At 46.3% G+C, this 16,310-nt stretch overlaps 1 protein-coding gene across 1 annotated transcript in view; it reads right to left on the reverse strand.

Moving 5' to 3' along the window:
• Nucleotides 1-427: 427 nt before the first annotated feature.
• The window catches only part of VWA8 (von Willebrand factor A domain containing 8), a gene marked incomplete at its 3' end in the record, with an annotated part of 127,269 nt that continues 111,386 nt past the window's right edge, over nt 428-16,310 (reverse strand). The window contains exons 37-39 of the mRNA XM_015422395.1: nt 5,138-5,246; nt 1,962-2,118; nt 428-658 (exon numbers count right to left, since the gene is read on the reverse strand). Of these exons, the coding sequence (XP_015277881.1) occupies nt 428-658; nt 1,962-2,118; nt 5,138-5,246 (497 nt within the window). The remainder of the gene's footprint in view (nt 659-1,961; nt 2,119-5,137; nt 5,247-16,310) is intronic.

Here is a 16,310-nt window from a genome sequence, read left to right on the forward strand (position 1 = left end):
CTTGGCTTCTTTAGGCTCCTTCCATTTTTCCTTCTCATAGGAATCGTTTGTGATTGTGCCTTCAGTATTTCACTTTGAAGAAACTCCCACCCCACATGAACTCCCTTCTCCTTAAGTATTTCTGACCCTGGGATCCTACCCAGTGTAACTTTAAGTTTACCAAAATTTGGTTTCCTGAAGTCCAACCTATATGTCTGACTATGTACAGCTTTTACCTTCCCCAAGACTGTAAATTCCAAAGTTACATGGGCACTATAAACTGGGGGCCTGTCAAACTTCCAGCCCGAAGTCACTGTTCCAACGGCTGCAGTGCGGTCACAGAACAGATTCATCTTTGTAAGTCAAACCCCAATCCAAATCCAAGCTATTTAATGGATCTATTTTTATATTCAGTTGGATTCCACCTATTGTTCTGCATATAAAGTACAGGTGTGCATTTTTGGGTGATACGTATTTTTCACAGAAGGGTGGATGTGAAGGGGGTGGAGACTCTGCCAGGGAAAGCGGGGAGGCCCCCCCCCCGGTAGTCCCAAAAGCCAAGAGCACTACCTGTAGGCTGTCCAGGATGACTCGGAGTAACCGAACTTGCCGTCGAACTGCCCCAGAGAACCTCTCATATGTAGCCGCGTCATATTCACTCATCTTGATCTCCTTTAGCCTGAAACAGAAAAAAGAAGAGGCATTTGTGCAGGTTGAAAAGATTCCGGACAGACAAACTACACACTGCAGAATACAACAGACCCAGTAGCTTAACTGATGAGAGTGGTCATTCTCAGGGGATTTCAATCTCAGCAAACCTCTTCCTGTTCTTTTGGAAAGCAGCTATTCTGCCTTTCAAGGCTGAATGAAACCATCCTGGAACTGAGGGTTGCCTCCGTGCTTAGTTCTTGTTGGCCCTTTCTTACACCCCCAGGGAAATGCTGACGGCCACTCTGGGGTCAGGAAGCCACACCCTGGATGTTTTTTGCCATCTTCTGGGCATGGGACAGCGGTCACTGCGGGTGTGGAGGGGGAGGTATTTTGTGAATTGCCTGCCTTGTGCAGGGGGTTGGACTAGATGACCCTGGAGGTCCCTTTCAACTCTATGATTCTATGATCTTAAAGGACAGAAGTTAGATGTGGAATTTCATTCTTAAAAATGTGGCAGTTCCGGGAATGGAACTATAGACTGTACACTGAATGTGAGTCAGCAGTGTGATGCAGTTGCTAAAAAGGCAAACTTGAGCTGTAGCGACAGATCACGCAAAGGGATGGCACCACTTGACCCTGGTCTGGACAGACCTCACCCTCGAGTGCCGTGTTCAGTTTTGGGCTCCACAATTTAAGAAGGATATAGACAGGCTGGAACGTGTCCAGAGGAGGGTCAGGGGTAGGGTTGAAGGAGCTGGGTATGTTTAGCCTGATGACTGAGAGGTGCTATGATCACCATCTTCAAGGACTTGAAGGGCTGTCCTAGAGAGGATGGTGTGGAGTTGCTTTCTGTTGCCCCAGAAGGTCAGACCCAAACCAACAGGTTGAAATTAAATCAGAAGAGTTTTTGGCTAAACATTAGGAATAACTTCCTGACAGTTAGAAGGGTTCCTCAGTGAAACAGGCTTCCTTCTTGGGGGGTTTTCAAGCAGAGGCTGGATGGCCATCAGACACCAGTGCTGATTCTGTGAATGTAGGCAGATCATATGAGAGGGAGGGCAGGAAGGGTTGCCTCAGTGCTTAGTTCTTGTGGCCTTTTGTTATGTGCCCAGGGAAATGCTGATTGCCACTTTGGGGTCAGGAAGCGATTTTTCTCCAGGCCAGTTTGGCTGGAGATCCTGGAGGGGTTTTTTTGTCGTCTTCTGGGCATGGAACAGGGGTCACTGGGGGTGGGGAGAGGGAGGTATTTGTGAATTTCCTGCATTGTGCAGGGGGTTGGACTAGATGACCCTGGAGGTCCCTTCCGACTCTATGATTCTGTGGCTGCTAACCTCTGCTTAAAAGCCTTTTCGCCCATCTCTCTGGCAGCTCTCTTCACTTCTTCCGGCACAGCATCTTTCTCTGCCTGAGACACTTGGTAAACCTTGTGGCCAGCATCCAGCCGGTATGGCCCCCCTTTCCCCCCCAGTCCAGCAGTATCTCTCCCGCCTGGAAGAGAATCAGGAGGGGAAAAAAATGTTTGGATTTGAGATTCAAAGTAGGGTCTGTGCATTTGGAAATGGATTACTGGGCATCAGAGAACAGTAGGCTGTCCACACAAATATTGTTGCAGATCTCAAAGATACCCCAAAGCCAGCCTAACCTGTGCGATAACTACTGGTTGATCTGAAGACTCTTTACTTTTCTTGCCTCTTCTTCAGAGCCACAGACAGACATCTTACCTGAGTGCACTGCTCCTTATTTGTGACACATTATGGTTAAGTTTTTTATGTGGAGAAGAAGATGAATGAATGGTTCTTTTTTTGATGGGAGGGGTCCATCTATTCTGACTGATTCTAACGTTCAGAGACTTTTAACTGGGCCCTTGTGACAAGCACTCTTGAAGCCACATCTCTTTGAGATGTCTTAACTATCTTTTGGACAACATGTAATCAACAGATGCAATATGCAGTCAGTAAGGAGACATCTGGCCCAGGCCAGGCCTATCTCATCAGATCTTGGAAGCTAAGTAGGGTTGGCCCAGGTTAGTACTTGGATGGGAGGCTGGACGACCCTCTTCCGGGTATGTTGTAGGGCTTATCTTTCAGCTATGCTCCTGCAGAGTGCAGGGGGTTGGACTAGATGACCTGCAAGGTCCCTTCCAACTCTAACATTCTATGATTCTATGAGACCACCAAGGAAGTCCAGGGTCACTATGCAGAGGCAGGCAGTGGCAAACTGCCTCTGAACATCTCTCACCTTGAAAACTTTACAGGGTCGTCATAAGTGGAATTCACATGGAATTCACTGCCACAGGAAGTGGTGGCGGCTACAAGCATGGACGGCTTCAAAAGGGAATTAGATAAGCATATGGAGCAGAGGTCCATCAGTGGCTATTAGCCAGAAGGTATAGATAGGGGCTCTTGGGCAAGTGATGCTCTGTCATCTTGGTGCTTTGGGGGGGGTCAACAGTGGGAGGGCTTCTGGTGTCCAGGCCCCACTGGTGGACCTCCTGATGGCATCTGGTATTTTTGGCCACTGTGTGACAGAGTGTTGGACAAGATGGGCCTTTGGCCTGATCCAACATTGGCGTCTCTTATGTTCTTATGTTCTTAAGTCAACTATTACTTGATGGCACTTTGTACCATAAAGGAAACATCTAATCCAACAAAGACGCCCAGACAAATTTCCATCCAAAATCACATTAGCTATGGCAGGTTGTAGACCACAAAGTTTCCACTTCCACCACAGTTATGCTTCAAGGTCTGATGGCAGTGGATTTCCCAGTTGTCTTACAGACTCATCCACAAGCTTGCAAGAATACAAGAACATAAGAAGAGCCCTGCTGGGTCAGACCAATAGTCCATCTAGTCCAGCATTGTGTCTCACACAGGGGCCAGCCAGTTCTTCTGGACAGCCAACAACAGGGCAGAGAGAGGCCGAGGCCTTCCCCCGAGGTTGCCTCCTGGCTCTGGGATTCAGAGGATTAGTGCCTCTGTGGAGGCACTAATGTGGAGGTTTCCTTCAGCCCCCATGGGTAGTAGCCACTGACAGACTTATCCTCCATTAATCTATCTAAACCCCTTTTCAAGCTGTTTCTTCCTGTGGCCATCACTATATCCTCTGGCAGCAAATTCTACGTTTGAACAACTCTCTGCGTAAAGACTGTAAATGCATTTGGAATCCTAGATCAGCTTGCACCCAAATATGGACAGCTGGAGGCCATGTAGAAAATTAGTAATTCATAGGGACATAGCCTTTTAGGCACTTGGAAGTGCCATTTTGACTTATCAGAAAGTAACAACTTTTAAGGCATCAAGGAAGACGGGGCTGTGGTCAGACGGTCATTTTGATTAGGTTTCACCGCTGTTCCTTCTCGCATTTAAATTTGCCGATCAGACAGCCGCATCCGTCTCCCACACCAAAGTGGGCTCACTCGCGCAATCCTCCACCTTCCCTAGCGAGTTTTCTACACCCAGAAAATCAAGTACTTTCTGGATATTTGCGCTTTGAATCCACGATTTTGCTGATCGGGACAGCTATTTCTTCAATGATTGCAATTAGGTCATCTGAACGTCCTTCTTGCAATTTTTTTTTACAAGCTTATGTCGTTGTATGCATGAGCAATCCTGTGCTGAATAAATTCAATGTATAAACATTCAATCACACATATAGACTCCAGCGCTCAGTTGTGCATCGCCAGTTAATTTTGTTTGCTGGGGGGGGGGGCCTGCAAGAACAAGGGAGTTCGGCGAGTCCCAGTGGGAGTGGTGATTCGACCATGTGTCTTTGCACATGCGCAAAGCCAATTTTTTTTTTTAAAACCAAGCTGTGCCGCCCAAGCGGTGGTGTGGCTGTCTGAACGGTGCCCGGAGCCTCGCTGCGCGATGCAGGCGGTTCAGGGAGGGATGTGTGGTCATCCCAACCCAAAAAGAAATACAGCGGGAACAAACCGTGGTAGGCTTGCCGTGTGACCACAGCCAGGAATGTCCTAATATAAAAATATACATATATGTTCAGAAGAAAGCAAATCCTTTACAAATATTTACTTTGTATTTACTTTACAAATTGTTTACTTTGAAGAAATTAAATTCTTTACAAATAGTAAGCATTGGGCTACTGGAAGGGGAAAGCTGCTGTTAAAGTAAATATAATCATGATCACAAGCAGCACAGAGTCCTGCTGCCATCACAGTCCCACGAGAACAAGCCCTCCAAACAGGCAGGAATACACCTTCCACTCGTGGGGACAACATGCAACATATTCAGCACAACATGGGGTACCCTTATCAGCCCCGTCTCTCACAACAATCCTGAGTCCTGTAACACCTGAGAGACCAACAGGATTTTCAGGGCATAAGCTTTTCTTCATTTACTTAAATTTATAACCCGCCCTCCCCGCGAACGGGCTCAGGGCAGCAAGAGTCAAAGAGCTCCCTCACTGGTCCCTAAGGAGCTACAGTTCTGAAACAATTCTGAGGTGGCCCCTGAGACACCCTTGGGGGACAGATGCACACCACGATCCTTACCTGTCCCACCAGCCCAGGTGTTTCCACCAACATGAGGAGTATTGTCTGGATCAATCTTCCCTTGCTTTGGAGAAGTAACATCCAAGCCACTGTCTCGCTCAATAGTTATCTGTGGAGGCAAAAATGTGGCAAATGGTGGAAAGAAGATAACTCCTCATGCCCGATTTATAAGATTTCACTATAGAACAAATATGATTGGATCCAAAAGGATGGATGATAACAACACTGCAAAGTAACATTCCAGAGAAGGAGGGGGAGGGGAAAGTACTTCATCTTGGGCATCAAAAAGTATACACAATTCACAGACTATCACATGCGGACCCAGAGTCAGCCAGAGACTGCCTCGATCACCCTAGGAGCCGCATGCAGATCTTTTGGACATATTGTGCAGCTCCCAGCAGGGCGGCTGGGGAAGCAAAGGGGAGGTATGCCTCCCCAATCAGTCTTCCCTTCCCCAGCCAGTGTTCCCCTCCCTGGGTAGGCTTGAGATGGGTGGGAACACAGAAAGAAAGCAACTTTAACTTTAAATGCATTCTCGAAGCCCCTCCGTGCGCTGGCCGGCTTGGAGAAGGCATTTGTCTCTTTAAATCCCTTCTCTGACCCAAGCCAGCTGGCGTGGGGGGCTTGGAGGATGCATTTAAAGTTAAAAGTGTTTTCTTTCCACCTCCCCATCTGTTCACTTTCTTTCCACTTTCTTTCTTTCCCCCTCTCTCTCTCTCTCTCTTTTTCTTCTCCCCTCCCTCCCCATCTAAAGTTAAATGTGTTCTCCAAGCCCTGCCACACTGTCACGCTGGCTGGCTGGCTGGCTTGGCTCGGAGAAGGCATCTGTTTCTTTAAATCCCTTATTCAAGACAAGCCAGTGTTGCAGCAGGGTTGAGGGGTTTGGAGAACACATTAAAAGTTGGCCTTGCCCTTCCCCGCTGGCTTGGAGAAGGCATTTGTTTTTTTTAAACACGTATACAGTTGGTTTCTTTCCACCTCTTCCTCCCTCCCCATTTATTTGCTTTCTTTCCACCTTTCTCTCTCTTTTCCCCTTTCCTTCCTCCCTCCATCTATTTGCTTTCATTCCACCTCTCTCTTCCTTCCTTCCTCCCCCACCACATCTATTTGCTTTTTTGTCTCTTTCTCTCTCTCCTCCTCCGTCCCCCCATCTATTTTGCTTTCTTTGTTTCTGTTTCTCTCTCTTTCTCTCACCTTTCTTTCCACCTCTTTCATTCTTCCTACCTTTGTCTCTTCCTTCCTTCTCTCCCCATCTATTTGCTTTCTTTCTCTTTCTATCTCTCTCTTCCTCCCTCCCTCTTCCTTCCCCACCTATTTGCTTTCTTTCTCTTTTTCTCTCTTCCTCCCTTCCTTACTTTATTTCTCTCTCCCTTCCTTCCCCCTCCCTCCCCCATCTATTTGCTTTGTTTCGCTCGCTCTCTTTTCACCTCTTTCATTCTTTCTTTCCACCTCTCCCTCTCTTTGTCTCTCAGGAAAATAAATATAATTGGACAAATAAATATCATTATCAATATCTGTTTTTACCCCTTTTGTTTTTATTTTTGGCAGTTTCATTTAATGTTAATACAAAGCAAATGTACGTATTTTTCAATAAAAATGTGTGTGTGATATTTGTTCAAGTCTTGCAGCTCTGAAATTTATTCTGTGTGGCTCTTATGTTAAGCAAGTTTGGCCACCCCTGCCCTAGCGGATGACCTAGAGTGGTAGATTGATGGGGAGGTGGAGCATCTCAGCTGGCTCGCTGGACCTCTTGGAGGCTTTCAAATACCATTGTCAGGTTCCCAGTCAAATCACTCTCCACACACACTTTGGCAGTGAATGCTTTATTTAGAGATATGAGATGCTGTGGGTTCAAGCTCTTTTTTAGGACTAAATTGCGAAGGCGGGAAATACAAGATATAGGTAAAACCCCAAAATTCCACGCACACCTACATCAACATTACTACAGTGACTCTGAAAGATATACAGTCACTATCTAGCCAGGCACAGTCTTCTCCGAGGACATTTCTTGTATGAAAAATGTCTTGGGGCCCCTTAGGAAAATTACCAAGCAAGCCTCCCTAACAAACTACACACTCCCCTCCCCCACAAGAGATTCAATGGCAGGCAAGGGCAGTAGTAAAAATACAGAATACAAGCAGGGTAAATCAAGGATGGACAATGCAACCAATTCAACCAGTCTGCCTCGATGCCAGATGCCTGAGTCTGACAACCATCAGTCATGGAATCCTGGACTGTCAAGCCGAACTGGAGCTGGGTGGCTGGCCCATTCCCTCCCCCCTTTACTGCGCTGTTTAACATCTACATGAAACTGCTGGGCTCTGTGGGGGCCTTACTCCTGACTGCAGGCAGGACACTGGCAACTTGTCCAATGAGTTAAGCCAGCCAGTCATCAGTCCTCCCAACAGAGGGAATTGGAAGATGCCTGGGAAGGTACCAAGGCCTCCCCCCCTCAAAGCTCAAAATAGCAGAGGCAGGATGTTTAAAATGATGGTCCAGCATGGCCCATTTTTATTGTTGTTATTTTATTGTTGTTATTGTTGCCATTATTATTAGTAGTAGTATTAATATTAATAGTTGTTATTTTTATTTTTATTATTATTCTTCCATTTTTGACGTACAGAGCCTCACCTATGAAACTAATTTTGCCAATGCAATGAAAGTGGAGCTGTCTTAAACTTCCTAGTCCCTCCTGCCCTGGACTTTTCTGTCATCACTTCTGTGTTTAAAAGGCATTACTAGAAGCACATAAAAACCTGCAATTTCACCTCTGTTCATTCAGCACACATGATGTCTGGGTTGTTTTAAAATGTCCATTATTCAGCATGCAATAAAAAGTTACTATTAGTGGCTCACTGTTACCCTCCTGTGGCTTTCAGAGAAATTAAAGCAACTTTTCTATCATTTAATAAACAACAAAGTTGAGATTCTGCACAGATAACTGCTTTAATGCCTTCCCTTTGACAAGGTGGGATCTCTGCCAAAAACAAAGCACCAAGTAGTAAAATACTGCGCTTACCACCAGGATTTACAATGCAAAAATCAACCTAGTTCCCCAACAACCATCAATACAAAGGATTTGAAAACTGAATTTTTACAAAACATGAAAAATTGCCCAAAGTAATATTTTTGAAGGGTGCAATTCAATGAACAAACATGTGTTCTGAACCTGGGGTGGAAATGGGGAACGAAGCCTCTCTGAGAACCGATTTGAAATGGGGAAATGCTAGCAAAGGGTTAATTTATTTGTTTACTTCATTCATAGCTCGCCTTTCTCCCCAATGGGAATCCAGAGCAGCTTAAATGTTCTCCTGTCCTCCATTTTATCCTCATAACAACCCTGTGAGGTAGGTTAAACAGAGAGGATGTGACCAGCCCAAGGTCATCCAGCAAGCTTCCATGGCAGAAAAGGGATTTGAACCCGGTTCTCCTCGTCTGCTCTAGCCCCTGCGTGTGGCACTGGCTCCCTTCACCACACCTAAGACCCTCCTCCTGCCTCCCTGCTCCACAGTCCCTCTTTCTGAAGTGGCCTTGCTCCCTTTTCTTAAAAGAAAGGCCTTGGGTGCTCTTCTCTGTCCCTTCCTTTGAACTGTACCTGGGACACTGATTTTTATCTGTGCATTTCCTTTGTTCTCTCTCCTCTGAAGTCCTCATGATGAGGTGCGTAAAAATAGCACTCTGTAGGAACTGGTAAGCATTGTTCTTTGCACCTCCCCAGAACTAGCACCAAGAAAAAGATGCCCTGATCATCACAGGGGACTGGAATGCTAAAGAAGAAAAGGCTGGGAGGGCGGGGTAAAAACCCAATAAATAAATAAATAGTTAAGGATACTGCCTATAAGCTGGTCAATGTACTTTTAGTCCCAGACCGGACTGCCTTCAGTCGAGGGCAACTGTGCCACCATAAGCTGTATGGATGGGGGGTGGGGGTGGTCTGCCCTGCGGATCTTTGTGATGCACAACCTCTTCATATTCCGGCTGTCCAAACGACTAGCATTTTAAAAGTACAATGGTAGAAGAGAAAGGGTGATTGACATAAGGAGCAAATGCAGGGGTTTGCTATTACCTGCCATAAATCAGGACCCACTTCACACGCTCAGCATGCTGGGGGACGGGAGTTGTGACTGCCTCTCGCACTCCTGCTTTTGACTCCTGATATGAAGTCTGAAGGAGGGACTCCTCCCTTCTCCTCAGTCACGACCTTTTGCTCAAGATGCAGGTACCGCTTCTGCACTTCCCTGAAGGGAGAGATGCTCCAGTCCTCACATCAGATGTTACAGAAGATGCACAAGACAAAGTGCATTGGCTACATGCACATTTTTTTCCAGCCAGAACACAAAATTTGTGATACTGTGTGCACACTATGGCCCAGGCTCATCCACTATGGCCCAGGCAGATCTCACAGCTAAGCAGGTTTGGCCCCCGGGGTTAGCACTTGGATAGGAGACCACCAAGGAAGTCACTCTGCAAAAACAGGCAATATCAAACCACCTCTGAACATACCTTACCTTGAAAACCCTGTAGGGTCACCATAAGCCAGCTGTGACCGGATGGAACTTTACACACACACACACACAGCCAGCTGTGACCGGATGGAACTTTACATACACACGCGCCCGCGCACGCGCTCACTAGGAGGTATCCATCCACCTTGTATTGTGTCTGAGTAATCTATAGGGCCACCCCTACCACAAAAGAGAGTGCCAAGGACTGAATTCATTTCCTGTGTTTCCTTCTTCAGTCCTGGGCTGTTCCAGGGAGCTAAAATACATGAAGCGTTTTGGAAGACTGTGTGAGTGTTGCTGATGGGACACAGATCAAACATGCCAGTGTGCCCATTTACAGATCTATGAGGTTCTGGTGATGTCAATGAAGAAAGCATTCCTATTTGCCACCGCAGCACCAACAGAACCTCACCAAATGGAGCTTCTTAAGACGCTCTGAGGAGTGTTACCTTCTAGATCTGACCCCCTGGAAGATGAGAATTCAATATCCTGCAGCTATCAATTTCTGAATTCTTTGCTGATGAAGTTACTATCATCTGGTCTGACTTAGATGCCAGCTGAAAGAGGATCTATTGCCAGAGACATCAGAAGTGCCCGCTTGGCATGGCTGTTTGGATCTCTCAGGCTGCTCTCCAGCAGCTTGGAGTTGTGGAGGCCACCATGTGTCCATTAGAGCCCAGCCCTCCTGCGCGTTCCAATGGTCAGGATAACCATCTCTTCCCTTGGCAGAGGGTAATTTCCCTAAAGTTTTGAAAGAGGAAACAGTGAACTCATTGCTGGTGAAGAATGGCAAACCTTTGGCAAATAATGATTTGACTAACCTGGGCTTGCCTCTAATTTCCTTCTTTTCCAACGAACTGTTGGAGTGCGCTTCTCAGGCTCGGGTTGCTTGGCCAACTGTACCTGTTGTATTTTTGCCTTAGTGATTACTGTGCCTGTAGTATGTCCTCCCTGCTTGTTGGCATAACCTTTTCCCCTCCCTTCATACTGTGTTATTCTGCAGCTTCCCCTCGCCTGCCACCGCATTCCTGGGGGGAGGGAGGGAGTGTCTGCAGGAATAGGGATGCTAGCTTCAGTAAATCTTCTACGCTGCCCTGGGAGACTTCTTTCACACAGGAAGTTGTCCTTGGAGAAATGTCTTTGATTAGCTAGTTGTGGACTGTATATCTTTTCAGGGTCTGTGTAGTACTGCTGATGTGTATGAATGGAACCTGCGATTGTAACTATAGGCACCTTCCCCCCCCCCCCCGGCACCCCAGTCTCAATCCCTGCACATCTCATATCTTCTAAGGAAACTTTCTTCCAAGAAACTGTGTGTGGAGAGTGATTTGACTGGGAACCTGACAGCACTGCAACAGAGTAAATTTGATGGAAACAGTGCTCTTAAAATTTATGACTGGTCTTCTATCGGTTGTACACAAGTGGTATAAAAATTCAAAACCAACTGAAAGATTCGCCAAAGTCCCTCATGACCCGGTATTCACGTATCTCTCTCCTGATAGGTCCTCACACCCTCATGCAGGCCAGCCCGGCCAGCTGTCCCAGTCAGCCCTCCATCAGACTGGCGTGCCACGGCTCAGCAAGGGCTGCTTTCCTTTTCTGTGGTTGTGTCTGTGTGTGCATTAAGCGCTGCCAGGTTGCTTCCGACTTACGGCGACCCTACGGATTAATGTCCTCCAAAATGTCTTTATTCTCTGTTCTCAGGTCTTGCAAACCGAGGGCCGTTGTAGCTCTCTTCACTGAGTCCATCCATCTCCTGTTGGGTCTTTCTCTTTTCCTGCTGCCTTCAACGTTTCCTAGCATTACTGTCTTTTTTGCAGTCTCCCCCCCCCCCCAAATAGGCCACTAAGAGAGCCCTGGGAAGCCTCTCCTAAGGCAAGCAAGTAACTTGCTTGCCTTAGCCACTATGGCTAGCTGTGCTATTTCATGCTGGTCATACTTGGTAGTATTTATTGATCATATTAACGAACCACTCTGCATGCAGGAGAGAGTGGGGTGTACATTTGAAATAAAGACAAGATCAATAATACAGAAGCACTCTCTTTAGGAAAGTTTTCTAGCATAGCCATTACCAGTCTTGGAATACAAGGCTATCCTCCAGAAAATCCCTGCTTTCTGTACAGCACAGTCTGAAAAACCGTGGATGTAAAGGGAAGCTTGATCTTGGCTGCTAAGCAGTGTCGGCCCTGCTCAGTACTTGGAGGGGAGACCACCAAGGAAGTTCAGGGTTGCTACGCAGAGGCAGCCCGTGGGAAACCCTGAACATCTCTTGCCTTGAAAACCCCAGGACAGGGTCAACACAAGACAGCTGCAACTTGACGGCACTTTCCACCACCAAAAGGGAAGCCTGGTTTGGGTTGTTGTTCAGTCGCACAGTCAAGTCCGACTCTTCGCGACCTCATGGACCAGTTCACGCCAGGCCTTCCTGTCTTCTGCCGTCCTCTGAAGTGTGCTCAATTTCATGTTTGTTGCATCTATGACACTGTCTAACCATCTCATCCTTTGCCAGCCCCGTCTTCTTTGACCTTCAATCTTTCCCAGCATCAGGGTCTTCTCCAGTGAGTGCTCCCTTCTCATTTGGTGGCCAAAGTATTTGAGCTTCAGTTTCATTATCTGGCCTTCCAGGGAACAGTCAGGGTTGATTTCTTTTAGGACTGACTGATTTGATCTTTTTGCAGTCCAAGGGACTCTCAAGAGTCTTCTCCAGCACCATAGTTCAAAAGAATCTATTCTTCGGCGCTCGGCCTTCCTTAGAGTCCAACTCTCGCAGCCATACATGACTACTGGGAATACCATTGCTTTGACTATGCGGACTTTTGTTGGCAGGGTGATGTCTCTACTTTTTATCATGCTGTTTAGGTTCGCCATCGCTTCCTCCCAAGGAGCAGGCGTCTTTTAATTTCATGGCTGCTGTCACAGTCTGTGGTGATCTGGGATCCCAGGAATGTGAAATCTGTCACTACTTCCACGACTTCCCCTTCTATTTGCCAAGGAGTGATGGAGCTGGATGCCATGATCTTAGTTTTTTTGATATTGAGCTTCACGCCCACTTTTGCGCTCTCCTCTTTTACTCTGAGCAAGAGGCTCTTTAGGTCCTCTTCACTTTCTGCCATTAGAGTGGTATCGTCTGCATATCTGAGGTTGTTGATCTTTTCCCCAGCAATCTTAATTCCCGCTCGTGATTCATCAAGGCCAGCATTTCACATGATGTACTCTGCATATATATTAAATAAGCAAGGTGATAATATACATCCTTGTCGTACTCCTTTTCGTATGGTAAACCAATCAGTTGTTCCATATCCGGTTCTAACTGTAGCTTCTTGACCCTTATACAGATTTCTCAAGAGACATGTGAGGTGGTCTGGTACTCCCATCTATTTAAGGACCTGCCATAGTTTGTTGTGATCCACACAGTCAAAAGCTTTAGCATAGTCAATGAAGCAGAAGTAGATGTTTTTCTGGTACTCTCTTGCTTTCTCCATAATCCAGCGAATGTTGGCAATTTGATCTCTAGTTCCTCTACCTCTTCGAAACCCAGCTTGTACTTCTGGCAGTTCTCTATCCACGAACTGTTGAAGCCTAGCTTGTAGGATCTTGAGCATGACCTTGCTAGCATGTGATATGAGTGCAATTGTGCGATAGTTTGAACATTCCTTGGCATTGCCCTTCTTTGGGATTGGAATGTATACTGACCTTTTCCAATCCTGAGGCCACTGTTGCGTTTTCCAAATTTGCTGGCAAATGGAGTGCAGCACTTTAACAGCATCATCTTCTAAGACTTTGAATAGCTCAGCTGGAATACCATCACCTCCACTAGCTTTGTTGTTACTAATGCTTTCTAAGGCCCATTTAACTTCACATTCCAGGATGTCTGGCTCAAGGTCAGTGATTATACCATCGTGGTTGTCAAGGACATCGAGGTCTTTCTTGTATAGTTCTTCTGTGTATTCTTGCCATCTTTTCCTAATCTCTTCTGCTTCTGTTAGGTCCCTACCGTTTTTGTCCTTTATCATGGCCAGCTTTGCATGGAACGCTCCCTTGATTTCTCCAATTTTCTTGAAGAGATCTCTAGTCCTTCCCATTCTATTGTTTTCTTCTATTACTTTGCACTGTTCATTCAGGAAGGCCTCCTTATCTCTCCTTGCTGTTCTCTGGAAATCTGCGTTCAGTTGGGTAAATCTTTCCTTTTCGCCTTTGCCTTTCGCTTTCCTTCTTTCCTCTGCTATTTGTAAAGCCTCATCAGAAAGCCACTTTGCTTTCTTACATTTCTTTTTCTTTGGGATGGTGGTGATTGCTGCCTCCTGTACAATGTCACGAACCTCCGTCCATAGTTCTTCAGGCACTCTATCTATCAAATCCAGACCCTTGAATCTATTCTTCACCTCTACTGTATATTCATCAGGGATGCGATCTAGGTCAAACCTGAATGGCCTCGTGGTTTTCCCAATTTTCTTCAGTTTAAGTCTGAATTTTGCAATGAGTAGCTCATGATCTGAACCACAGTCAGCTCCAGGTCTTGTTTTTACTGACTGGATAGAGCTTCTCCATCTTTGACTGCAAATTATATAGTCAATCTGATTTCGGTGTTGCCCATCTGGTGATGTCCATGTGTAGAGTCGCCTCTTAGGTTGTTGGAAAAGGGTGTTCGCTATGACCAGTGTGTTCTCTTGACAAAACTCTGTTAACCTTTGCCCTGCTTCATTTTGCTTTCCAAGGCCAAACTTGTCTGTTATTCCAGTTACCTTTTGACTTCCTACTTTAGCATTCCAGTCCCCTATGATGATGAGGACATCATTTTTTGGTGTTAGTTCTAGGAGGTGTTGTAGGTCTTCATAGAACCGGTCCACTTCAGCCTCTTCTGCATCAGTGGTTGGGGCATAGACTTGGATTACTGTGATGTTGAATGGTTTGCCTTGGAATCGGACAGAAATCATTCTGTCATTTTTGAGATTGTATCCCAGTACTGCCTTTTGCACTCTCTTGTTGACTATAAAGGCCACACCATTTTTTCTACGAGATTCCTGGCCACAGTAGTAGATATAATGGTCTTCTGAGTTAAATTCGCCCATTCCTGTCCCCTTTAGTTCACTGATTCCTAAGATATCGATGTTGAGTCTTGCCATCTCATTTTTGACCACGTCAAGCTTTCCTTGATTCATAGATCTTACATTCCAGGTTCCTATGCAGTACTGTTCTGTGCAGCATCGGACTTTCCTTTCACCATCAGACACATCCACAACTGAGCGTCCTTTCAGCTTTGGCCCAGCCGCTTCACTCTTTCTGGGGTTACTTGTACTTGCCCGCTGCTCTTCCCCAGTAGCATATTGGACACCTTCCGACCTGAGAGGCTCATCTTCCGGCGTCATATCTTTTAGCCTTTTGTTACTGTTCATCGGGTTTTCTTGGCAAAGATACTGGAGTGGGTTGCCATTTCCTTCTCCAGGGGATCACACTTGGTCTGAGTTCTCTGCTGTGGCCTGTCCATCTTGGGTGGCCCTCCAAGGCACAGCCCACAGCCTCATCGAACCACACAAGCCCCCTCGCCACGACAAGGCAGTGACCCATGAGGGGGCTGGTTTGGGTAACAGCGATTAATACTTGGCCAATAGATGGCGCTGATGCTTCTCTGTTGATAAGGAAAACAGATGGCATGAGCAGAGTAATAAACACCACAAATGGGCTACTGGAAGGCTTTTTTCTCACGACCTATGAAAAGTTTCTGATGAACTCCACTGGCAAAAGCATGTCAGCAGTTGCAGAAGATCCTGTAGACATAAAACATTTGCAGAAAGGCAGAGCTGTCTGGACTAGGCAACCAGCCAAAGCTACTTGGATTTCCACATCCCGGGACTACCACCACCCCCATGCGTTAGAGGCAGACTGCTGAAGATAAACAAGGAGCAGCTACATAGAGGCACTTTCTATGAAGTAGAAAACAAAGACAAGAAAGCAGCTGCCATAATGACAAGTTTGCTGCATGCGTGTCATTTTTATGATGAACTTTCTGCAAGTATTGCAGCTCCATGGATTCAATAGCAACTCTCTTCGCTGCAATTAATGTTCACCTCAGCAGAGTATTTTTCCTTTGTATGCTTAGCCCTCTTTCGCTCTTCTAGGCAAGGCCAGGCCAGGCTGTGTCCTAGGAAGCCACATTAGACTCCAGGCCAGAAGTGTGTCCTCCGGTCACATTTCCTGGGTTCTGGAGCCATTGACATCAGCAGGCCTCCGACTGGACCCCAAAGAGCAACAAGCAAAGTTCTGCTCTGTTGAGCAGGGAAGGCCAGGAGGCAAAGTTCCTCATCTTTATACCAGGTGTGAAAATGTCTATACAGTGTGCAACTGCAATAAAAAAGGCCAACGCTATGCTCGGGATTATTAGGAAAGGAACTGAAAACAAATCAGCCCGTATCATAATGCCCCCGTATAAATAAATGGTGCAACCTCATTTGGAGTACTGTGTACATTTCTGGTCGCCACACCTCAAAAAGGATATTATAGCTTTGGAAAAAGTGCAGAAAAGGGCAACTGGAATGATAAAAGGGTTGGAACACTTTCCCTATGAGGAAAGGTAAAAACGTTTGGGGCTCTTTAGCTTGGAGAAACGACGACTGAGGGGTGACATGATCGAGGTTTATAAGATTATGCATGGGATAGAGCAGGTAGGGAAA

This window comes from Gekko japonicus, unplaced genomic scaffold, assembly GCF_001447785.1.
Source record: "Gekko japonicus isolate JY-2015 unplaced genomic scaffold, Gekko_japonicus_V1.1 scaffold1072, whole genome shotgun sequence".
Taxonomy (NCBI): Eukaryota; Metazoa; Chordata; class Lepidosauria; order Squamata; family Gekkonidae; genus Gekko; species Gekko japonicus.